The sequence below is a fragment of the Ursus arctos genome, unplaced genomic scaffold (assembly GCF_023065955.2).
Source record: "Ursus arctos isolate Adak ecotype North America unplaced genomic scaffold, UrsArc2.0 scaffold_15, whole genome shotgun sequence".
In the NCBI taxonomy this organism is placed as follows: domain Eukaryota; kingdom Metazoa; phylum Chordata; class Mammalia; order Carnivora; family Ursidae; genus Ursus; species Ursus arctos.
Window position 1 is genome coordinate 62,490,942 of NW_026622819.1, and position 24,755 is coordinate 62,515,696.

General features: G+C 55.3%; 2 protein-coding genes across 3 annotated transcripts in view; one reads left to right on the top strand and one right to left on the bottom strand.

Moving 5' to 3' along the window:
* UNC5A (unc-5 netrin receptor A) overlaps positions 1 to 7,586 on the top strand; it is a 61,508-nt gene extending 53,922 nt beyond the window's left edge. For both annotated transcript variants that reach the window (XM_057312352.1, XM_026511037.4), the window contains 9 exons: positions 537 to 725; positions 831 to 1,133; positions 3,927 to 4,014; positions 4,261 to 4,429; positions 4,570 to 4,803; positions 4,924 to 5,073; positions 5,154 to 5,318; positions 6,004 to 6,182; positions 6,422 to 7,586. In XM_057312352.1, coding sequence (XP_057168335.1) covers positions 537 to 725; positions 831 to 1,133; positions 3,927 to 4,014; positions 4,261 to 4,429; positions 4,570 to 4,803; positions 4,924 to 5,073; positions 5,154 to 5,318; positions 6,004 to 6,182; positions 6,422 to 6,587 — 1,643 coding nt within the window. In that variant the 3' untranslated portion in view covers positions 6,588 to 7,586. The remainder of the gene's footprint in view (positions 1 to 536; positions 726 to 830; positions 1,134 to 3,926; positions 4,015 to 4,260; positions 4,430 to 4,569; positions 4,804 to 4,923; positions 5,074 to 5,153; positions 5,319 to 6,003; positions 6,183 to 6,421) is intronic.
* On the bottom strand, positions 7,571 to 24,153 carry HK3 (hexokinase 3). Its single transcript, XM_057312351.1, has 19 exons — positions 23,693 to 24,153; positions 20,517 to 20,638; positions 17,532 to 17,694; positions 17,172 to 17,326; positions 16,966 to 17,085; positions 16,780 to 16,875; positions 15,789 to 15,888; positions 15,524 to 15,707; positions 14,915 to 15,070; positions 14,530 to 14,763; positions 13,863 to 14,158; positions 13,630 to 13,769; positions 13,431 to 13,550; positions 10,706 to 10,801; positions 10,421 to 10,520; positions 8,631 to 8,814; positions 8,384 to 8,539; positions 7,981 to 8,214; positions 7,571 to 7,892 (listed from the first exon to the last, which is right to left on the bottom strand). The coding sequence occupies exons 1-19, from the start codon at positions 23,754 to 23,756 to the stop codon at positions 7,748 to 7,750; spliced, it is 2,865 nt and encodes a 954-aa protein (XP_057168334.1). The 5' UTR covers positions 23,757 to 24,153; the 3' UTR covers positions 7,571 to 7,747.
* Positions 24,154 to 24,755: the final 602 nt, after the last annotated feature.

Sequence of the window (24,755 nt, forward strand, 5' to 3'; positions counted from 1 at the left end):
CTAAAATCAATATAGCTTCCTCCAGGCAATCACCCCCTCCCCAGCCCTGCCTCAGGCCTGGGGAGGCAGACAAGGAGAAGAGCCGTGGCACCCCTGCTTCTGGCCCAAGGACATGACTAGGAATCAGATTAGCAGACCCCCCCCCCCAGGAAGAAGAGCCCCTACTTTGGGGATCCCAGGAACTTCTGCCAGCCCCAGCTGCCCTGTGCCCCAGAAGAGTAGGTTCAGCCTAGCAGCCCACGAGGGCTGTCTGGGGAAGTGTCTCTTCCCCTCCTCCACCCTTCAGTAGCAGCGACCTCAGACCGAACGAGCAGTGAGCACTGTGATTTGCCCAGAGTGACACAGCAAGGTGGTGGCAGATGTGGGGCTGAGACGCGCACATGCTGACTCCGTGCTCCCTGCCGCCAGCACCCGCAGCCCCGCTAGTGCTGATGCCCAGTGAGTGAGCGCCTCATCCTCCTGGGCTGTAGACCGCTGACCTCTCCTTCCCGGCCTCCTGCACCCTTCCCCTCCCAAGGCCGCGCTCTTTCCCGCAGCTGCTTCCGGGCCTGAGGACGTGGCCCTCTACGTGGGCCTCATTGCTGTGGCTGTGTGCCTCCTCCTGCTGCTGCTCGTCCTCATCCTTGTTTATTGCCGCAAGAAGGAAGGGCTGGACTCAGACGTGGCTGACTCGTCCATCCTCACCTCCGGCTTCCAGCCCGTCAGCATCAAGCCTAGCAAAGCAGGTGGGGTGCCCCCTCGCTCTCCACATTCCTGCCGGGCCCCCACGCCAAGAGCTGCCCAACAGGTCACCTCAGTGACATCCCCTGAGTCTGTCTTTACCCTTGCAGACAATCCCCATCTGCTCACCATCCAGCCGGACCTCAGCACCACCACCACCACCTGCCAGGGCAGTCTGTGTCCCCGGCAGGACGGGCCAAGCCCCAAGTTCCAGCTCGCCAATGGGCACCTGCTCAGCCCGCTGGGTGGTGGGCGCCACACGCTGCACCACAGCTCGCCCACCTCTGAGGCCGAGGACTTCGTCTCCCGCCTCTCTACCCAGAACTACTTCCGCTCCCTGCCCCGCGGCACCAGCAACATGACCTATGGGACCTTCAACTTCCTCGGGGGCCGGCTGATGATCCCTAACACAGGTGGGAAGGACCCCAGAGTGCCCTGGGGAGCTCTAAGAGGCAAAACTAGCCTTTGTGTCCCTCCTAGAGGAGGGTGGGACAGCTCTGATGTCCTTTCTGGGCTGCTCAGCCTCACCCCAAGTGCTGAGCCAGGCCAGCAAGGAAAGGGAAGAGAGTTTTGGAGAGAATCCAGTCATGGCTGACAGTGGGGCCAGCACTGAGGCCATGGCCAGAGTGTCTCCTTTCTGTTACGTAAGGGCACAGGACTACCGTCCATTCGTTTACACGGTCAGCCGGCCTGTGTGTGCCGGACTCTGTGCTGGGCCCTGGGCCGAGAGGTAGGAGAGGTGCCAGCCCCAAGGAGCTGGCAAACTAGTGGAGAGATGGAGAGATGGCAGAGGACAAGTGCCTGGACGGGGGGCCGCTCTGCCCACCACCTCACGGACACCCTTCCGGCAGGTCCAGGATCGGGAATCCACAGGCCCGTTCCACAGTCATCTTTGAGCAAGCACGGCAGCCTCTGGTGTTCCCACCCTGAAAGTCTCTATTCCCTCAGCTCAGATGACCCCACGTGCCCCTGATTTTCTTACCCCTCTCCAGCTACTCCTGGTGCCTGTGCCCTAAATGGAGGTGTTTCTCAGAGCTCCCTCCTGGCACCCTCCCGCAGAGCAATCTCGCCTCCTCCGTGGCTTTACTCGCCACGTCTGTGCAGATCACTCCCACTCCTCCCTCCCCAGCCACATTTCTCCTGGGCGACAGAATCATACACCCAGCTGCCTCCTGGGCAGCTCCATCTGGATGTCTCACAGCACCTCAGATTCCTGGTGCCTAAAACAGCACTGTCTCCCACCCTCCCCCAGAACCTCCTGCTTCCTGGCTTTCCCCACCTCGGGGACAGCGGAGTCAAGCTGCTCAAGCCAGAAACTGGAGGTCACCTTGACCTCCTGCTCTTTTTCACTTTGCCCCCTCACCTCCACCACAGCTTTTAGTCAGTCACACACCAGTTCCGTCCTTCTTCCTCCTCAAATGCTCCTGCATCCTCCCGGTTCTCCTCTTCCCCATTGTCTTTTCTGGCTCAGGCCACCATACCTACCTCTCCCCTGGTTCCAGACAACAAGCACTCACCAACGAAGCCAGACTTAATCACGTCCCTCCCCTTCCTGAGCCCTTTTCGGGGCTCCCCATGCTCCCACATGAAGCCCACATGACCAGGCCACAATGAACTGTCTGTCCCCTCTGGCCAGCTGCCGTGGCCTCTACCGTCCTGTGCATTCTTTTTCTGCATGCGGCAGTCATGGTGGGCTCTTGGCACTCCAGACACACCATGCCGCCCTTCGCACACGCGGGTCCCTCTGCCCCACGCGCCGACTCATCTGCTGCTTCTCGCTCAGCGCTTGGCCTGGCAGCCCTCTCTCTGTGCCTCATGTCCTGCTCACGGGGCTGCTAGGATGATGAGGTGAGATGGTCCACGTGAAGCTCCTAGAAAGGGACAGGCGCACAGTGGGCCCTCAGAGACCCATCAGCCTTTCCTGCGCCCTGGGCCGGGGGGCTGCCGCCCCTCCCCGCTCTCCTCCAGCACCCTTTGCTACCATCCACTTGTCTTTCTACCCGCCAGGCTGAGTGCCTCAGGAGAGCAGGGCCCCTGGTTTTCCTCACTGCCCTGAGTACTGGACATGAGCACCACTGAATGTATACCTCCACCACAGAGAGCACTCGCACGTGGATCTCTGCGACCGTCACCAGCACTGGCGGCCGGTACCGGGAGGCATCACAGAGCTGGTGAAGGGAGCAGTAGCTGTAAATATGCCATCAGTGGCTTCCCTCTCCTGGGCTTCAGTTTCTGGGCAGTAGTGTCATTCCAACCAGCCCACCTCAGAGTTCACTCTGGAGCACAAATGTAAGCTTTTGGACTTGGTGGGATTAAGTCATAGAACTCCTTCCCCTCCCCAGTCACGTGCCTCTGAGGTCCCTCCTGATGTAGGGGCCCCTGTCCTAAAAGAGCAGGACGGTGGAGCAGGACCACTCCTTGCCGTCCCCAGAAGAACTCTGCAGCCCCTGTCCCACTGCCTCTCCCCTGGAACCACTCCTCCCTGAGCTGTCACTTCTGATGCTGCCCTGCAAGACCCTGGGACAGAGCCGAATCCACCAGACAAGAGGATACACGTGCAATGGCTCCCAAACCAGGGAGGGCTACCGAAGCCAGCAAGGTTGTTAAAGGCCTGCCCTACCTGCAGGGGCCACTACCGAATGAGGAGCAAAGCCATGGGGGCTGGGAATGGCTGTCCCCAAAGATGGCCAGGGCCGATGGGGAGGAGGAGAGCTTGAGCAGAGCAGGAGGGCACCAGGCAGACGTGTGCTCAAGAGAGGGCTTCAGAATGGCCAACTATACAGCACAGGCTGGGCTGAGGAAGCTGCCGGAAAGGCAGTTGGGGCCAGAGGTGAAGGGCCTTCAGTGCCAGGCCAGGGAGCTGGACCTTATGCTGGAGGCAGGGAAGGTTTTAAGCAGGGAGTTCGGGTGACAGGTCAGGTAACTACAGGGTGGTTACCTTTGGTTCCAGGGTGTTCTGTGCCCAGGCTAACAAGGCATGCTTTTCCCACCCAGGTTCCCTCAGCCTCTCTTGGGGTCCCTAGGACTCCGTTTGAAGCCCGTGTGGGTAGATGGACAGCCTGGCAGTCCCTGTGGCACCTCTGTCCCCTAGTCCAGGCTGGCACTGGTCAGTCCTCAAAGGGAGGCTCCTGTAGGGGCTGGCAGAGTGGGTGTTTGGTGTCTTTGCCGCCCTGGTGAAGCCCAGCCCCCCTCCCGCTTTGTCACAGGGATCAGCCTCCTCATCCCCCCAGACGCCATACCCCGAGGAAAGATCTACGAGGTCTACCTCACGCTGCACAAGCCGGAGGACGTGAGGTGTGGGCGCGGGCCCTGTTGCTGGGGCTGGGCGGGTCCTGCCCTCTGCCTTCAGTCACCATGACACGCCCTGTCCACCCACGGTCAGACTGCTCTGGCCTAGCCCGAGGCAGGGCAGGGGAGAACTGCCTATAAGCTCCACCCAGCTCTGGGACCCCAGCCCGGGGTGCCACTGCCCTGCCCCAGCCGGCTCCCGGGACAGCCCCCTGATGCCTTTCCCTTCCCACCCGTATTTCCCCACTTGAGGTTGCCCCTAGCTGGCTGTCAGACCCTGCTGAGTCCCATCGTTAGCTGCGGGCCCCCCGGAGTCCTGCTTACCCGGCCGGTCATCCTCGCCATGGACCACTGTGGGGAGCCCTGCCCGGAGAGCTGGAGCCTGCGCCTCAAAAAGCAGTCCTGTGAGGGCAGCTGGGAGGTGAGCAGGAGCGGCCCCGAGCCCACCCACCTGAGCCCTGAGGGGTCCCCACCTGGCCCTTGAGCCGCGCTCGCCCCAGTCTGGCCACCGCTCGGAGTTGGAGCTGGCCACGAGCTGAGCCGTGGGGCCCTTGCTCACAGGATGTGCTGCACCTGGGCGAGGAGGCGCCGTCCCACCTCTACTACTGCCAGCTGGAGGCCGGCGCCTGCTACGTCTTCACCGAGCAACTGGGCCGCTTCGCCCTGGTGGGGGAGGCGCTCAGCGTGGCCGCGACCAAGCGCCTCAAGCTGCTTCTCTTTGCCCCCGTGGCCTGCACCTCCCTCGAGTACAACATCCGCGTCTACTGCCTGCACGACACCCACGACGCACTCAAGGTACTGCCCGCCCCCCCCCCCACGGGGAGGCCGCCCCACCCCCGGCCCTTCTGGGAGGGGGCGGCGGCGGGAAAGGTGCTTAGGCCCCAGGCTCAGCGGAGCGCCTGCGGTGTGCTGCAGGAGGTGGTGCAGCTGGAGAAGCAGCTGGGGGGCCAGCTGATCCAGGAGCCTCGAGTCCTGCACTTCAAGGACAGTTACCACAACCTGCGCCTGTCCATCCACGACGTGCCCAGCTCCCTGTGGAAGAGCAAGCTCCTCGTCAGCTACCAGGTGAGGGCGCGCAGGGTGCCTGGAGCGGGCGCACCCAAGGCCGGGCACGCCTGACCGCGCCTCTCCGCCCGCCCCCTCAGGAGATCCCCTTTTACCATATCTGGAACGGCACGCAGCAGTGCCTGCACCGCACCTTCACCTTGGAGCGCGTCAGCCCCAGCACCAGCGACCTGGCCTGCAAGGTGTGGGTGTGGCAGGTGGAAGGCGATGGGCAGAGCTTCAATATCAACTTCAACATCACCAAGGTGGGCAGAAGGGGGTGTCAGCACTGCAGAAATGTGCCTGCTCCCCCACTACTCTCCCCCACACGCTGGGCCTATCCTGCCACCAAGCCCACCTCCTCCTAGAAACTGCTTAGCGGCTTCCTCCGGGTCTTCAGGGAGAGAGGTGCAGATGCAAACAGACAGATGCAGACAGATGCAATCGCTATCTGACTTTGGGTGGAGATTGAAGAGGATGTGGGAGCAGCAGGAGGGAGAGACAGAGCCTGGGGGCCCTGGGGTTTCCAGGAGGAGGAACCCTGTACAATGCCTTGAAGGATGAATAAGAGACAGACAGAAATGAGGGAAAGGGGGCTTCTGGCAGTGGGAACTAAGTGGGGAGGACAAAGATAGTGAGAGGAGCACAGTGAGTTCTAAATGGTCAGTAAGGGTCACTCGGGGGGAGCGATGGGGAGAGAGGAGGGGAATGAGGCTAGACAGCTCCTCTGCTCACTGGCTGTGTGACTTTGGGCAGGTCACCATACCTCTGAGCCTTGAGACCTTCTAAGCTCTAGTGAGCAGGGCTCTGGCACACCAAGGGTGCCCAGGAAACAGTGTCCGTGCTTCCCGCATGCTCTGAGGTGGTTTGGGTGCTCCCCCAGCAAGAGGTGGCAGTGGGCCTGGGCCATGAAAGTTCTAACAGGCACCTCCACCCCTCCCCCACCTCCAGGACACAAGATTTGCTGAGCTGCTGGCTCTGGAGAGTGAAGGGGGGGTCCCAGCCCTAGTGGGCCCCAGTGCCTTCAAGATCCCCTTCCTCATTCGGCAGAAGATCATTACCAGCCTCGACCCGCCCTGTAGCCGGGGTGCCGACTGGCGGACTCTGGCCCAGAAGCTCCACCTGGACAGGTGGGTGGGAGATGGGCAGGGACGGGCTACAAAGGCCCCCTGCAGTCCATCCCGGTGGGGGAGGATGGGTGGGGTGGATAGGAAGCTCGATGGGGCTTGCACCCCATCCACCAGCAGCCAGGGTCTCCAGTGCACTTGGCCGAGGGGAGGTCATGCCCTTGGGCGGGCTGAGAGGCAGAAGGGTGCAGCCAGGGATGAGGCAGGGCTGCTGACTGGCTCCTGTCCCCTCCGTTCCACAGCCATCTCAGCTTCTTTGCCTCCAAGCCCAGCCCCACAGCCATGATCCTCAACCTGTGGGAGGCGCGGCACTTCCCCAATGGCAACCTCAGCCAGCTGGCTGCAGCCGTAGCCGGACTGGGCCAGCCCGACGCTGGCCTCTTCACGGTGTCAGAGGCGGAGTGCTGAGGCCGGGCAGGCCTACAATGCCTACACTCTCACCAGCTTTGGCACCCGCCAGGGACGGGCAGAAGCCAGATGGGGCCCTTCCCCCATACTCAGGGGAAGCTGTGTGGACAGGCCCCCTCCTGGCAGACACTGTCCCTTAACACCGGCCCTTCAGACCCTGCCCACACTTCCGCCCCTCTAAGGCCTGCTTGGCCAGGCTGGCACTGCCACCTGCTCTGACCCTGCCCCAGCCTGTGGGGCCCCGGGTGGACAGTGCCTAGAGCCCAAGCCAGGCCCAGCCCATCTGTGTGTATGTATGTGCGTGTGATGCTACCTCTCCTCCTGCCCCGGCCAGGAGCCTGCATACACACGGGCATGCACGCACACGCTGGGCTTGGGACATGGCCCCCAGAGCCCCTGCCTGAGCTGGACCTTATGCAAACATTTCTGTGCCTGCCAGGTAGGGGCACATCTGAGGGGCCTGGCTCCAAGCCTGTGAGACCGAGGGCCACAGCTGGACAAGGGGAGGCCCCTGGATTCAGGCACACGACCACCACACGGGCACGTGCCCATGCATGTCTCGTGTGCTCATCTCACATGCTCCCCCCCACTGACTACACACACACATCTCATGCTGTACACCCAGAGGCCACTCACGTCTCTCACACCAGTGTCAGTCCACATCTGCCTCTCACATGCTGCCCTTCTCCCACCCACCCAGGGACACCCAGTGGCTCCTGCCTGGTCCTCTCCCTGCCCCCAGCCTGGAGGAGCCCTGCCCAACAGGGCATGTGAATATGCAATGGGAGTCCCGGGCTGGACAATGGCAAGTGTGCGTGCTGTGGTGTGCCCGTTCCTGGGGCTGGCCGGTTCCCCGATGTGGGGCTGTTGTGTGAAGCTCGTGCCCTGACTCTGTCTTAAGTGCATTCGCGCACTTACACTTGGCCTTATGTACACAGCCTTGCCCGGCCGCCGGGGCGCGTAGGGATTTTAGCGGACGTGAATGTAAATAAATTATATATATATATTGCTAACCCGAGTGCTACTTCTCTCTGGGAAAGCCAGAGGTCAAGGCTAGCGGCTGCAGAAGAGCCACACGTGGGCTATTCTGGGAGTCCTGGGTGGCTGGGGACAGTGGAACCTGGGCCCTGGTCCAGCAAGAGTAGTTTCTGAAGACTTTCTCAAACACGGGCCATCTGGGCAAGACGGCAGGCAACTGCAGTGACCAGGGCTGCACCTTTGCCGGACCCATCTTCCGACTGCAGGAAGGTGACCGCACAGCGAGGGGCCAGCTCCCTCACCGTGGCTGCCACCAGGCCGGAGAAGCTGTGGGACGTGGGGGGCTGAGGTGAGCCCAGGCCAGCCAGATCCCACCGGGGCATTCCTCCCTGCCCATCCCAGAACCCAGACTCACTGGGGGTGCAGCTTGTAGAGGGTCCCATCCACCCCTACGGACACAGTCAGCTCTTCCAGGCCCCGGTTCTCACGGATCTTCTCCACCACAGCAGCCACACCCGCCCCACAGAGCTGGGCAGCCCGCTGGGACACAGCCTGGCACACCTCCAGGACCATCAGGGCATCATCTGAGGTCAGGGGCAGCCCCAGATCCTCCAGGATGGCTCGGACCTGCCTCAGAGCCAGGCTGTCACTGGGGACAGGAAGGAATAGAGCACAGAGGGCCAAGGTCCTGCATTAGCTTTCCCACCTCCTGAGTTCTCCATCCTCTGGAATAGACCTCCCACCAACCAGCATTTTACCCGAAGTGGATAGATAGATTCTTCTGGGAGATGGAAGGAGGCAATACAGGCCTTAGGCACCTTTCAATCTCAGAGAGAAACTTGGTCTTGAAAATGTCCCTGGTCTGAAGGCGCTGGGTCTGCTGGCCCCGGAAGAGAACTCCAAGGCTGGTCAAACGCAAGAGAATGTGGCGGACGATCTCCCCTAGGTACATGCCACTGATCATCTTCTCAAAGCTGCATGAAAGCACAAAGGTCAGGAGACCCTACTGGCTACCATAACCAGTGCCAGCCACCACCCGCTACCCCTGCCCAGCCCCACGCATACCTCTGCTTGCCAGGGTTGATGGATGCCTGGTCCACATTTGCATCAAAGCAGGTTCTAAGCAAGTCCAAAGAGCCATCATCCCCAAAGGCACCCCATTCCATATTGATGCACATGTGGCCTGAGTCCCCAGCCACAGCTGCCACATTCCGAAGCTCCTCCATGTAGCAGGCATTGGTGCCAGTTCCTGCAGAGAGGCCAGACAGGGTAGAAGTCAGTTACTGACATAGATAAGACCCTCTGTGCCCTTCCCAAACTGAGATGGCAAAATTTGGGCTCCTTTCTTACCTCTCCATTTCCCCACACTCACAACCTGTCCTATGTCCTGGTCTGCCTTCCTTTCGGACATTCCTTCTGCAGACCCTGGCAGCATCAGCCCCTCTGGGCCTCCACTGACTTCCCTACGAGCACCAGCATCCGTGGATCTTCCATACTATGCCAGGGCACCCCTGATAGGTTTGTGAAAGCTCCCCCACTGTCCTCAGTTGAGAGGCCCAAGCTCCCTTGACTAGCTTTCCAGAGCTTTAGTCTAAACTAGCAGGTTCTGGGTCAGGAGCTGGGGACATAGACAGGAATCAGACATGAGGAGCCCCACAGTGGCCAGGGGGTGGGCAATAAGCCGCTAACTCTGATATTGCCTGTATGCACCCAAATAGAAGTGCAAAGAAGAGCATCATGGGAGCCTTGAGCACAGCTGAGTCTTCCCGCCTAGAGGTTCAGGAAAAGCTACAGAGAGGAAACGATGTTTGGATTTGACTTTGAAGCCAAGAAGCACAGAAAGGAAAGGCATTCTAGGCAGAAGGCACATTCTGGGTAAAGATATCCCCTTCCTCTCACCAACACATGGTCAGCTCTAGGCAAGTGGTCTCCTTGTCAGCCCCACCTGGATTTCCTCTGACCAGTTTATTCATAAAGCAATCTAGGCATACCTCACCTGAGCACCTCCCCACTCTAGGCTCTATGTTCAAGAAGCTCCCAGTTTCAAAAAGGTGGCTACCACATACCTCCTGCCCTAGGAGACTGATGCCCAGAGAGCTGTGGGAGCCCTCCTCCCTGACCTAGACCCTCTTTTCAAGTCCCGTTTGTGTTAGGACCACTTCCTTTCTGCTCCTGGCCTTGTCACCCTGTTGTGCACAGTCAGGTTCAGCTCTCTCTGACTGCTGCATCTGTCCTGGGCTTAATCCCCACTAAATGGTGGGTTTTGAGAAGATAGGTATCTCCCCCATCTTTATGTATAGTCTTTCTGTCTCTTCATCCAGCCCCTATCTGGCCAGAGGAGAAATGCTTAATAAAGACAGGATCTTGGGCTACCTGAAGGACACTCACAGCTCATTCTGTGTCCTCCACCCCCAGCCTCTACCCAGTTCCAAGCATTGAGTGTGTACCATGGGCCAGGCACTGTTCCCTCTCCTCTCACCCTCACGATCCTTGAGATAGGTGTTACTATTATCTCTATCATAGAAGGAAACCGAGGCTCTGGTGATTTGGCCAAGGTCCTACAGATGGAAGTGGCAGAGCTAGTATTTCCACCCAAATCTGTATGACTCCAAAGCTCATATTCATTTAACAGAAGGGCAAACTGAGGCTCAGAAAGCTTAAATGACTATGAATCAGTAGCTGAGCTGAGCCAAGTTCAGACACCCAGCCTAAATGAGTGTTGCAGGGCCTAGCTGAGTCAGGCAGGAATGATGCCACATCCCCAAGGCCAGAGGAACGTCCAACCTGAGGAATCAACAGGAGGCAATGAATTAACATCAGGCAGTAGGAGCACAAAAGAGCAGGGCCCTCCTCACCAACGATGAGGCCGACCTCGCAACGGGGATCCTCATAGCCACAGGACATCATGGTCCCCACCGTGTCATTGACAATGGCAACCACATTCAGCTCTACTGCCTGCACACAAAAGGATGCTGCTAGTTGCTGGGCAACACAGTTGTCATGGCAACCAGCGCTGGACCCAGAGGTCTCTACTGCAGAGAGCCACCCACTCCACCCCCCCAGGTCAAGAAGCAGGAGACCCTTTGCTCCCTTCAAGTCCTGCCACAGCCCCAAAGCACCCCTGGAGGCAGACCCCTCACCTGTCTTCGCCCGATGGCTTCCCGCAGCAGACACACAACATCTTGGCCCTCACAGTCTGATGCACTGAAACCTTTTGTCCAGTTTAGGAGGATGCCCTGGGGTGGGACAAAGGTGGGACAGGAAGGTGAAGGCCCTTGGAATCTCACTCTCCCTCCCCAAAGTCTGTATCCCATCAGAAGCATATGATATCCCCCCTCACCAAGCAGGATTCCATGCCCACTCTGCCACATGGCTGAGGGCCTTGCCCTCTGCCCCCACCTAACTCCCCAGGAGGCTTCCAATGTAAAGAAACCTATTAATAACTATCGGACCTGTGTCTTCTATTATTAGTGCCAGAATGCTCAGATGGTCTGAAAGTCTGGACGTTTTAAGACGGCTGCCCAGAAGGAATGGCCCTTCATAATTGGGTTAGGAATGAACAGAGCAGGTAAAATAGTGCTATGTATGAGAAGGGGGAGGACAGAGAAGGCTCAGAGGTCCAAATGACAGAAAATTCTGCTCTTTTAGAAAGAACTGATAAGAGTTACTTGAGAATAAGGAAACTGAGGAATTAGGGACGGAGCCGTATCGATAGGAGATTCACTTGTGTTCCAGAAATGAGTGAAGGACAAAAGGGAAAGCCAGAACCCAGAACACCTAGGCAGGATGGGAGGAGACAAGACAGATGGGCCTTTATTGGGAGAAACTGGCCTTAAATTGTGAACTTAGTGATGGGCTACGCAGTCTAGGACTATTCTTTCCTAAGTGTGCTTCCTCTGAGGGAGCGGGCAGGGGGAATTATTCTCCTGCTGTTAGAAGATCACAGCTCTGCCCAAAGCAGGAGATGTAGAGCAGGCATGAAAAGCTTTCCGGGGGTGCCCTGGGGCTCAGTCAGTTGAGTGTCTAACTCTTGATTTCGGCTCAGGTCATGATCTCAGGGTGGTGGGATAGAGCCCTGCGTCTGGGCTCCATGCTCAGCAGGGAGTCTGCTCAAGATTCTCTCTCTCCCTGCCCCTCTGCCCCTCCCCCACCTGCACCCTCGCTAAACTAAGTAAACCTTTAAAAAAAAAAAAAAAAGAAAGGAAATCTTTGGGGCAGAAGATTTTAGAGATATGAACTGACGCTTCCCCCAACAATATTTCCTTTTATCCCTTTCCCTATGTAACCACAGCCAGAGTGCTCAATGCTCATTGCCTCAAACACAGAAACCAGAAACCAGAGAGTGAGAGGGCAAATGAGAAGGAGGGCTAATGTGGGGGAACCCAGATTACAAGTAGCAGCAATACTTCTCTGCTCCCAGACAAAAGAAAGACCCCTGGTCTGGGGAAGGGGAGCTGGGGGCCCTCAGAGCCAGGTTTTGGACTTTCCTGAGTAGGGTGTCCTATGCTTCTACCTGGGCCATGCCCCTGTGGGAAGGGAGGACACAGAAGAGATTTGAGTGATCTGATAGCAGAGTAGGTCTCTGTCCTCCTTCCCCATGGAGGGGAAGGTGAGTTGTCAAGGGAGGTGTCAAGAGAGGAAGTGGCAGAGTCCATACAGCTGGGGCCTGAACATCTCCTGAGTTCCCAGAGTGTCTGCCCACACACAGCAAAGGATGCTATGCAGCTGAAAGGGGCCCCTATCTGGGGATAAAGGTCCCCAAATTGATTATCATTAAGTTATCACCCCCCCCAAAAGAATGTGGGCTCAACACAGAAATTAAGTTCAGTTCTAGAAAATGAATAGGGCCGTGTTTCTTCTTGCGCACCTGATTTTGCATACTGAGTCCCACCTGCTTCTCACACCTTACAAGGAATAATCAAATGGTACCAGCATGCTTAGTCTAGAGCGGAGCAGATCAGCAGAGAGACACTGCTGAATGCTTGATTCCAAAGGGCCACTGTGTAAAAGAAAGCCAAGTACAGAAGCATGTGTCTGAGAGAGGTCAGAGCTGGAGCACAGCTGAACACTGCACAAAGGCTGGGTGGGGTAGAGTAGGCAGAGCTTTTCAGGAAGAACATAGTGGGCAATTTCAGGGGCAGCAAGTTCTTCCTCACAGGAGGCTTTTTGGCAGAAGCTGGGGGTGTTGACGAGGAGACTCCTGGGAGCTTGGACCAGAGTATGGGAGGAGCTGTCTCCAGGACAGGCGTCAGGGGTGTGCACTCAGAAGCCGAGCATTCTTGCTGAAGGCCATGCAGAGGCGTAGGCTTAGTGCTGCTATGTCTAGATCCGTGCCTGCGGCTCTGCCCTTCCGGTCAGCCACCCAACACCAAGCCAGGCAGGAGAGGGACACAGCAAGTTTGGGAAGGGGAGGTAGGGCAAAGAAGCCGCGCAACCGAGCCCTTTCGAGAACTAGGAACGAGTGCTGTTCCCCTCAGTTCTCCTAGATCAGTACACCAGGGCTGTGGGCTACAGTCAATGTGTTCCTTCATCAGCCCTGAGCTGGGCCTATACTGCTCCCAAGTGCCCACACCTAACCTGGCTCCACTTTCCTGCCCATTAGCAGTCCCCAGGGGTATCCATAATCTTTTCCATCCCAGGCCTCTTTACAGCCCTGGTTTCCAGGCCATTTTACCACACCCCCTCCACCTGCACCCACCATGTCCAGTGAAACCGAGGCTAGGTGTTGGCTCAGCCCAGCCGTGCTTCTGCCCTCCCCCATCCAGCCCAGGATACTTGAAGCCCTCTCCCCAGCCTTCTGCCCATTCCATGAAGGGTATGAGGGTGGAAAACCCTTGGGGATGGTTTCTCCTGGCCCTCCCTCACCTGGTCGAGGCCGAGCTGCCTGCATGGGAAGGAGAAGGTGAAACCCAGCGGAAGGCTCTGCCCACTCAGGCCCTGCTTCTGCTGGAAGTCCACAATGCAGTCCACGATGCGGTCGAAGAGCTGAGGTGGAGGGCAAGTCAGGGAGTGGCCCAGCCCTGGTCCTTCCCCGCCCCTGACATCAGGTCCAAGCTCTGGCTACCTGCTGTCCAGAGCCCTGGGCCACATCCTCCGGGATGGAGTAGACCTGGCTGGTGATCTTCACACCTCCTGCTGTCACGCGCACCAAGAGCACCCGGAAGTTGGTGCCCCCCAGGTCCAGGGCCAGGAAGTCCCCACGCTCTGTGGGAGAGAGGTCCTCAGTGTCAGGACAAAGCACATTCTGTGACCTCCAGGAACCCACACCCCAGCCCCACACTCAGGCCAGGTCCTCACCAGTGCCATCAGGCGTGGCCCGGACATAAGTGGGCAGCATGCGGAGGGATGAGGCCTCCCCTCGGAGCCCCTTGACCATTGCCTCCCGCATCTGTGCCTGCACTGCTGCCAGCTGATTATGGTTCAACCGGAAAGGTGCCAAGGTCTCTTCCAGCAGGCGCCGGTGAGCAGCCAGACGGGCAGCCACAGCAGTCACCATTGCCACGCCCCGGCCACCCCCATCCACAGAGGGAATGAAGGAGACATCACATTGGGGGGCCAGGAGCATCACAGTCTTCTGCAGGACGCTGAGGAAACTACACAGACACAAAGCAGGCATACCTGGCTTGACACCTGACCCTGAGCCCCAGGGCTTGCTGAAGCCCTGGGCCCCATCACTTCAGATCCCTTCAGTTCTAAATCCAGCTCTACATCAACCTTATGCCCAGTGTCTCCAGTGCTCCCAGTGCCCCCAGAGTCCCCCTCCCTTGCACACCCAAAGGGAAGCATCTTTTCTCTCTTCTGACTTCTTCTGGCCTCCCTTAGTCCCCATCTGACCTTACTCTGCTCAGGTGCCACTCATACCCACTGCCTCACACACATGGTGCCTGAGTGCCCTCTGGGTCTTTATGGAAAACACTCATGTTCCTGCTGCTTGCCCACACAGGATTGTGTGTATTTCCAGTACCTGGGGTGTCTCTCAAACACTCGGCCTCCGGTGGCCACAGCAATCTGAAGCATCTGCTGCTCCCGGCTGTGCTGGAGGCGGGAGAGAACAGCAGCCAGGGCGGCGGCACAGAGCCGGGCAGCCCGAGTCAACACGGCTGCACATACGTACTGAACGAGCTCAGCATCCGAGGCCCCCACGCTCAGGCCCAAGTCCTGCAGGAGAGCATGCACACGGGCTGCCCCAGCCAAGGGGCTGGAGGGACACAGGGTACTGCTTTGGGACTCAAGTAGCCCCAAAGCTTCCTGCCCTCCCCCAGCCCCATGGCTACCTGGGGGACAGAGCAACCTCCCCTCTCCCAAGCCAAGAAGCTCCTTGTCTAAGCCCACTGGCTTTCCCTACTTACTCCTCCATCTCAGCCACATGATCCAGGAGGATGCTGCCTCGGCTCAGCAGGGCAGGGGAGGTGCAGCCACCAAAGAGGACCCCTCGCTGGGCCAGGTGAGCCAACACAAGCCTCACCAGCTCACCCAGGTACAAGCCTCCAATCATCTTCTCAAACCTACAGGTAAGAAGGGTGTCTGGACAGAGATTTCCTTAAGCCCTTAGCCCACCTGGCCCCACCTCCAAGGGCCCCAAAAGAAAGATCATTTTCTTTGGGGTCCCCCAGACTGGAGGTTCCAGAAGCAATGGCTTCCCAGGAGATAGATGGATGTTTATCCAGACCCCACTGCCCCCTCTGGCTTAGGTTCAGAGGGGTTCCTGGAGGACAGGGAACGTTTTGCTACCCCCAATCCCCAACACCTGTTAGTAATAAGAGAGGGCTATGAGTTGAAAATTATGGGTTCTAGAATCTTGAGCCCTTCCTTCTTTGAGCCTGGCCAGGGCCCCCCAAGATGCCACCTGGAAACCCTATGAGCAAGCAATAGGGAGGGGCCTAAGGGCCTGAGTTCAGGGACAGCAGTGAGAAAGGAAGCAGAAGAGTGATAGGCCCTAGAGCAGAAGGTCAGGCCACCTCTGGGCACCAGGATTCAGGGACTCTCGGTCCAAGGCATGGTCAAAGGTGGTCAGCACTGGTCCCAGGACCCCATCATCACTGAAGGAGCCCCACTCAACGCTGATGCAGACGCGGCCCCGGTCCTCATCCAGCACTGCCACATGCCTTGCCTCCTCCATGTAACATGCATTGGTGCCAGTGTCTGGCAGGGATGAATCCATCAGGACCTGCCCATCAGGTAGCTGTACCCCCCACCCATCACCACAAATGGCCCATGGCTCACCTACAACAAGCCCGACTTCACACGGCCCAACCCCTGGCTCACAGCCCATCATGGTGCCCACTGTGTCATTCACCACGGCAACCACATCGATGCTGTAGGCCTGGACAATGGAGAGGGCAGAGGTCATGGCTGACCTAAGTGGGCAGAGCAGGGAACCTGGGGGATGGGCAAGGCTAAGGCCTTGGCTTTGATGGAGGTGCTCAGAGTCCATGAAACACAATGTGTGTTCATGCCCACACACATACTCTAGATCCTCCCCCCACAACCCCTCGTAGAGAATTTTCCTCCCATCCCACACTCCCCCTTGTCTCTTCCACCCCCTACTCAGGCCCTGGGTCTCTCAAAGTCTCCCAACCTCAGTCATTACCTCCAGAACACCAGTGCTCCCCACAGGACCAAGATGATTGTGAGCAAGCGTGGCACCTTGAAGACCGCACTGTAGGTATTTGGCTTCCCAAGCCAGCCCCTCCCAGCCCTGACTTCCACCCACTAGCATCACTGCAGTTAGTCCAGATGGATCCAGACCCACCTTTCTTCCACATCCAAGTGTTTGCATATACCTTTCTCTGAAAACAGACCTTCCACCCCAGCCCCAGCTTATGCACCCGGCAAACTCCTCCTTCAAGCCCCCGCCCAAGTCCTAGTGTGCCCTTCCCAGTGCTACCAGAGTCACTGTAACCACCTTCTTGACAGGGACAATCCTTTGTCAGAATGCTTTTCCACTAGACTGTGAGGTCTTTGAAGACAGGATCAAGTCTTTTCATCTTTGTTTTGCCCTATGGTCCTGAAAATTTATTTGACCCTTCTTAGCCTCAAACTCCTTACCAATGAAATGGGAATGGTAGCGACATTTGCCCCAGGGTTAAACTGGATAAAGGATATAAATAGAAAAGGAAAGCAGGCCCTCCCAGAAGCACAGGCACAGCCTTTGCGTGCTGGCCCCAGGCCCAGCGACACAGGCAGCCCTCCCATTGCCCCTGCTTCCACTCACCCCCTGCCTCTCGATGGCATCTCGCAGCAACTGGACCACATCATGGCCTTCCACACCACTGCACCTAAAACCTTTGGTCCAGGAAATAAGGGTGCTCTGGGGGCAGAAAAGCTGGGTCACTCCTCCAACAGCCTTCATGGGGTTACAACTCTTCCACCCACTGTCCCCATGCCGACTCTGCCTCACCCTGTCCAGGCCCGTCTGGTGACAAGGGAAGGAGAAGCTGAACCCAAGCTGCAGACCCTGTTTGTCCATGGGGAGTGCATCCAGGAACTCAGACAGACAGTGGGCAGCAAAGTCAAAGAGCTGTGGGACAAGTTGGGGGCTCAGCTCTGTCCACCAGAGCCCCAGCCACCCAGCCAGTTCCCAGAGACTGGGCAGTGAGTTCTCACCTGCTGACCAGGACCCAGCATCACCTCTGGGGGGATCACAAACTCCTGGCTCTGGGGCTCCATCCTATGACCCTCAGTGCCCATCAGGGTCACCCACAGAACACGCAGTGAGGCCCCTGTAGCCCCCAGCTCCAGCACTACAAAATCTCCTTGCTCTGGGGCAAACAGGACACAGAAAGGCATGCAGCTGGTGAGACCAAGCCCTCTGCCTCCCAGAAACATCCCCAAGGACTACAAAGTCTCATTAAGGGAGCTTCGAGTTGGGAACCTTAATGGGAAGAGGGATAAAGGACTTCTCCGTCCCCCAGATCAGAATTATCTCCCCAGGCCTGGCCACCCATTTTGGCCTATGCCACCCACCAGTGCCGTGTGGGGTGGACCCCACGTATGTGGGCAGCATCCGGACAGCAGAGGCAGGGGTGGCCTGCCCCCGCAGTGCCTGCTCCATAGAGCCCAGGAGGCTGGCTTGGATCTGCTGCAGCTGTGTCTCCGTCACCTTGAATTGCTGTAGACACTCCAGCACCTGGGGAGAAACAGGCTAATATCTGGGCAGGAGCCCCATTGCCTAGCCAAGTCCTCTGACTCCAACCAGGCCCGCCCTGCCCAGCTTGCTCCCCCCTTTCCCAGTCCAGAACAGCACGTCCCTTAGCTTTCCCAGGGGCTGACTAGAGCCCTGCCTAAGTCCTCTCTGAGCCTCGCTGGTCTCCCCAGCACCTGCCCAGCCCCACTCCTCACCTCTTCACACACCTAGGTTCTCTTGCTGCCCACAGCCCATACTCAGTTCCTGCATTCTCAGAAGGCTCCTTCCTGGAGGGGAGACACACCCACCTCCTCCTCCTGCTCCATTCTCTGGCTGCTCCTTCTCAGATCCCTATATCCCCTGCCCCTTCCATTTCTTCGAGGCCTCTCCTGTTATAACACTGATTCGCTCTGGCTCCAGTACCCAGAGGTGGGCTGCTCAGTGAGTTGTCATTCACTGAATGAGCAAACAAATGAACAAATGTGGGAATGAATTTCAAGTCAGGTGCTTCCCTCTCCCAATCCACTTAGCTCTGGAGCCTAAGTAAGCTCAGCTCCGGAGAACTTGGAGGCCACACTGTGGAGGAGAGTCCTCCCAGCAGTCGGCCATCCTTTCCACAGACATTGACTGAGCGCCTACTAGGGGCCCAACACTATTCTAAGCACTATATGTTGCATAACCAGGTGAGTTCTGCTCTTGTGGAGCCCAGAGTTCAGCACAGAGGCAGAAAATAAGCAAATAAACATATAATATGGTTCTGGTAGTAACGGTAGCTATTTATTTATTTATTTGTTTGTTTGTTTATTTATTTATTTATTAAATTTATTTATTTAAGGCAGGAATAGAAGTTTGAGAGTGACCAGGGGAGAAAAGGTGTTTTTGGATATTGGTCTGGGAAGTTCTCCCTGAGGAAGTGACCTAAATGAAGGAAGGGAACAAGCCATTTGTAAATCTGGGGAAGAGGATATAGGGATTTTCTTCAGAGTGAGGGGATGGATTTGGGGGAAGGGTGGCCAGGTGTGAATCAGAGTAATGGGAGGGGTAGGCAGGCAGAAAGCAGAGGATGGGACACCCAAGGTTCTTCCCCACCAGTAGCCCATTGTGAGGGAGCTAAGAGGAGCCCCTGTACTCCACCTCTATGTGGACACCTCCCTCAGATGACCCTCTGGCCTGTCCTTCAAAGAGACGCCAGCAGCCTCCCTGGGTTTGCTGGAGTCCCAACCTGTGACTCTGTTCTCCTGGGCTTAGCCTTTCCCAGGTCCTCACCACTATTCCACAGGAATTCCATTCCTATGACCCACTGCTCCACACTGGACCCGTATCTGTAAAGTAACCACCCAGGCATCTGAATAAGGAGGCAGGGGGAGCCAGGGAGGAGAGGCTGTTCAGTGAGGGAGATGGGGGTGACTCAGTTCCACCTCTGCTTTAGGAAGAGAATGGAAAACAGATCCCTAAGGAGGCAAATGACCCTAACTGGAGTGCCAGATGTTCAGTTCCATGTTTACATTATAGGAGATGCTTCTAGCAGCCACACACACCAGGAAGGGTTATTCCTAGGTTATGTTACAAATGAGGAGACTGAGGCTCAGAGAGGAACAGTCATCTGCATAACCCAAGCAGCTATTAAGGGACAGAGTGGAATTTGAACCCAGATCTGACTGAAGAGGTGTTTCCACATGAATGTGAAGCCTTATAGAAACAAGCAATTTCACCTGAAAATAACCCAAAACTGATGAAGGTTGCAGTGAAGAAACCCCATAGGATGAGAAAACTTACTGAGTCCTTGCCCTGTCACTTTTCCTGGCTGTGTGGCCCTATTCCAGAGAAAATAATAATATTCAGAAGTCCCCTGAGTCCCCAGTACCAGGGGCCATGTCATTTCTCACTTCTGTGGCCCAGCCATGAGTTGCATACAGAGGAAATGTTGACAGCAGGGTCTGGGGCAGAGACTGAACAAGGGTGAGGTGGGAGCATGAAATGCAGTGAGGGGTGATGCCCCCACAGTTTGGGCAATAAGCCAAGTCCAGCAGATGTCAGAACAAACTGGAAAACTAAAGAAACTGCAGGGAACAATTCAAGAACCTTTTCACAGATGCCTCCTCTGTACAGGTCCTTTATCTCCATTAGCTCACTTAATCCTCCAGGGGGTCAAAGGATTAGACTATTTTCCTCCATTTGACTGATGAGGAAACAGACTAGGAGATACGAAATGACTTACACAAGTGTTTCCTGCTTGATGGTGTGATATGCAAGGGTTTCTAAATCTTGGTCAAGATGACAGAAAAGAGAAACTCAGTCTGAGCTAACCTGAGGCCTATGGACTATGCTGCAGAATAACCTCCAAGTTGAGTTCAGCACTGAAATCATATCTGTGGGCCTGACTGCAGTGGCCATTTGAAGGGAGGGAGATGTGCAGGGGTAACTAGAGAAATAGGGGAAGGAAGTCCCTTATGAATACAGTCTTCTACCAGAAAACCCCAAGAGGGTCCTTTCTAGACTATTTAGGTCAGGGACAGGACCTGTGTAGCAAGGTGGCAAAAGTAATAACACCTTTGGAACTGAAATACCTCAGCTCAAGCTCCTGTCACGAGTTAAAACTCCAATCATTTTACCTCTCTAAGCCCCCTCTTCCTCAGCTGTAAAATGAGAAGATAATCCCCAACTTGCTGGTGTGGAGCCACAAAGGTACTAGATCGGATCTGAAAGGCTTGATAAACTAGAAAGGACTGCATTGCTGTGAGCCCATGGCCCCATGGCATCTTCAACTGATCCTGCTCTTGATAGCCTTGAATAGGCATGAGTCAGAAACCCAGTGCTGAACTTACCAGCTCAGAGCTGTCTGAGGGGCAGGGCAAGCCCTCCTGGGAGCAGCCAGGAGCTCCTTCCCTTTGCTGCAACCCTACTGGCCCAATGGAGTCCATGTGGTTCCACAATGGAGGGTGGCCACCTATAGGAGGAAAGGGACAGCCCGGGTGAACCACATAGTCTATAGGCCCTCAGAGGCTGTGACCCTTAATTTTCGTCCTTCGGAAGGGGACCAGGAAGAAAGCTGTAGGCAGAGCTCAGAACCTCTGACCATCAATGATCCTTTAGTAATCAAACAGAAGGCCCCTACTTTCCAGAAGCACATATATTAGCAGAGCACTGCGAAGGCTGATTTCTAATCCCAACGCCATTTATTCATTCTGTCACTCATTTACATTTACCAGTTCCTGATGCCTACTGTGCCAGATGTTGAAGTACAAAGCAGACATAGGCCTTGTCCTGAGGGATCTCACAGCCTTACCAACAATCACAGTACGGTTGACGCAGGCCGTAAGAAATGGACCTGCTACTGTGCTTGGGAGTTCAGAGATGTTCTAGAGGTTTGGAACAAAGGGTATGAGGTAACAAGGAGCCAAAGACCCACTGGAGAAGCAGGCAGGCTGGACTATGGATGGCCTTTCTGCCAAGCTAAGGTGTACAAACTTCATCCTGAAGAGAGAAGTGGACAAGGATGGATCTGCACTTCAGAAAGGGGTTCCACTAGTGGCATAACTTTGGGTGAGTCATTTATGACTTCTTTGAGTTTTAGTTTCTTCATGTGGGAGGAAATACCTACTTTCACAAGGTTGTTGTAAGAATTAAATGAAATAAGACTTGAAAAATGCTTTGGGAAATTTAATATGCAACAGAAACATCAGCTCAGGGGTGGGTTTTGGAAGCTATAATGATGCAGAATGGAAAGAGCCCTGTGCTCAGAGTTAAGGACCCAGCTCTCCCCAAAGGAGCTAGCACCAGGTCTCCAATATGGAGGCCTAACTTTCTTCATCTGCCAAATGGGGACCAACATATGTCAAAGACCTGTGTGGGGCAAATGAAATAATGAGAGCAAAAGAACCTTGTGCAGAGTGTGGCTTCAGATTTATTTAGCTAAATCTGAATTAAGCCTCAATTTCCTCCTCTATAACAGAACAAAAATTCAGTTCTTGTGAGGATTAAAGGAGTTAATGGTTCTGACAGTCCTTTGCATACTGTAAAGAACTGTAGATATGTCTGGTATTTTGCTAATTCAAGCTAGAGGTGGTATTGCTGTTCCAAGAAGTTCCCAAGGGAGCTTCAGTGATTTAGGGGTCTTTCAGGGGTAAAGGAGAAGGGAAATGCAGTAAAGGCCCCACGACGGGCAGAAGGGATTTGTCCACTGAATCAGTCTACCTCTCTTCCTGTAACAGCAAGACTTCGGGGGAAGATACCTTCCCATCCCTGCAACCCCTCCCCACCTTCCACTCCCATCATGCCCATGAATTTGCCCTCCTCGTGGTCACCTATTTGCTGCTGATTGCCCCATCCCGGTCTTTTCCTCGGTCCCCACCCCTACTGTCCTCTGTCAGGCATGCAAACCATGAGCATTCTCTTCACTGCAAAATTCTTGTCCATTGGCTTCAACAGCCAGTCTTTCCTGGGCCTCCTTCCTGAGTCCCTCATAATCTTCAAAACTCTTTCTCTCCTCTCCCCTTTAACAATGCCCCACCCCACCCCTGTTTCTGGTCACAGCCCTCTTCTCCACAGCCCTTTGTATCATCTCCAAGTTTTGATTAAAACCTCTGTGTCAGGGCTCCCAAATCCCCGTCCTGAGCCAAATCCCAAATTCTGATGGTCTGTTAGACATCACTCTCCAGATGCTGGAGAGACTCCTCAAACTCCATGGTCGAAGATACATTCATTTTCTCCTTCACTTTTCCCCATGAAACTCTTCCTGTCCTCCACCTTGGCTGGAGACATCAAGGTTGCTCACTCATACAGCTATTCAGGTGACTGTCTACATTCCTGACCCTCACCTCCTCTATGCAATCAGGTCTCAGGAAGAAAGAGCTAAGAATGGAAAGTGCTCTCCCACGTATCCCCTCTTCCTGGTTCCCACTGCCACTGCCCTAGACTTTCTTCCCATCTGATTATTCCAACAACCTCCTAACTGATACTGTCCACCTCCCTGCACCACCAACTCCCAACACATCACCAGAATGACTGTGCAAAAACAGATTTTATCATGCCATTCCCCAGCCCTATCTCCCCCTAAGAAAGGAGGTAAACCTTCACATTGTGATATCTCCCACTGTGGGGGCAAAAAGTGTAAAACTCTTTATCATAGAATTGCAGGCCCCAAGCTTCCTCTCTTGCTCCTCCCCCTCATACTCCAGCCACACTGACTACAAGTTTCGCCCTGTCTCTTGCTGTCCAGCCTCGAGTCTGGAACCACTGTGTCTGAGTCATCTGCATCTTCAGCCCAGCACAGCATTTGACACAGATAGGTGCTAACACAGCTTTGAAAAATTTGGGGGTGCGGGGTGGGGATGGGGTCCTTATTCAGAGAACTAAGAAATCAGTTTCCAACAAATTTCCTCAAAGTCACATATACCTAATTTCCAAATCTGTCAAATAGGAATGTTAGCTCCCCAAATGTTACAGGTCTATTTCAAGACTAAAATGGGGTGACTGAGGCAATTATAATCTCAGGAAAGGGCCAACCCCTTACACAGAGTAAGCTTTCGCTCTCCTTTTGAGGCCCAGCTAACTCAATCATTCTTTCATTCATTTACTCTCTTATTCATTCACTCTTCTATTGGACATTTATTCAGTGTTTCTACATGCCAGAGACTGTGAAGCTTCCTCCAAGAAACCTCAGTATTTACACTCCCAGTAAATGTACTCATGTCTGCCTCTTCCAGCTGAGCCTGGTGGGGAGGGACATGTCTCCCACATCACTAGATTCCCAGAACTCAGCCAGGGTCTGCACATGTTTGAGTAACAGTTGGCCTCTCAGCTTAACTCAGCTGAATCAGATACATGAGGTGAGTCTTCCTTCTGAAAAGGATCCCAGGGACCCCTGCCAAGGATGGGAGCTATCATTGAGGACCAGCTGGCTTAGTCATTCCAGCCTCTACTCAGCTAGCATGGGCCAAGCTGGAGAGATGAAGGTGAGGGGATGGGGCTGAAGCAAGGAGGAATTAGAGGAGGGTCTTACCCGGGAGAAGCAGCAGTTGGTCACTTTCCTCAGGCTTGAGCTCTTCTCTCTCAATGTGACGCATCCCACTGACCTGGCTTGCACCCAAAAATGAAACTCATGGGTCACCTGAGTTATAATGTCCCACCCTCTTCCTCGGCCACCACTATCTAGACATCAGTTAGTTCAGGAAGGTGCACTTCCTTCTGAGTCGGCCCTAAGAGAAGCCCAGGGCAGGCAGTGCTATGGTGCAAACTTATGCAAGATGACTGCAGGAAGCTCGAACCCTGAACTAGGTCAAGGACCCTGGGACATCCCCTAATACTGGGAGCTCCGTCCACTTTATAAACACTCAGAGTCTGAGTTTTGACGTGGTGGCTCACCCCTGGAAAGATGGAGGAATCTAGCATGAAAATATACAATAGACAGTTTTCAAAAATGTACTAACGAGCAAGAGGCAATGTGGAACACAAGAGGAAGAGACTAACTCTGCCCTAGAGTGGGCAGGGCAAGCTGAGGAAGCTCTGCCTTGAAGGAAGAAGAGCAGTATGCTGGCAAAGGTGATCCTTCACAAAGAGAAGAGCGTGTACAAAATCATGGAGCACAAGGCAACTTCATGGTGTGGGGGTCAGCTCCAAAGACCTAAAGATACATGTATGTGGGTATATATGATGGGAGAGGTAGCAGCCAGACTGTGGAATCTAGCCTTGAGATGGTAGGCCAAGGAGGGGTAGAGGGGGTATATGTTCATACCTTGGGTCTTCTCTACCAGCAGGGAAGGGGAATCTCAGGCTACGATAGAGTTGTTGGCCACAAAGCTGGTTTCCCACAAACTAGTCTTCTTGAATGCATAGAACCTTGGGGCATCACTATGACCACTGCTATGGTCTGAATATCTATATCAGCCCCCCACCAAAAAAAAAAAAAATGCTTATGTTGAAAATCTAATGCCCAAGGTGAAGACTTTAGGAGATGGGGCCTTCAAAAAGTGATTAGGTCATAAGGGCAGAGCCCTAATAAATGGGGTCAGTGCCCTCATAAAAGAGACCCCAGAGAGCATCCTTGCCCCTTCTGCCATGAGAGG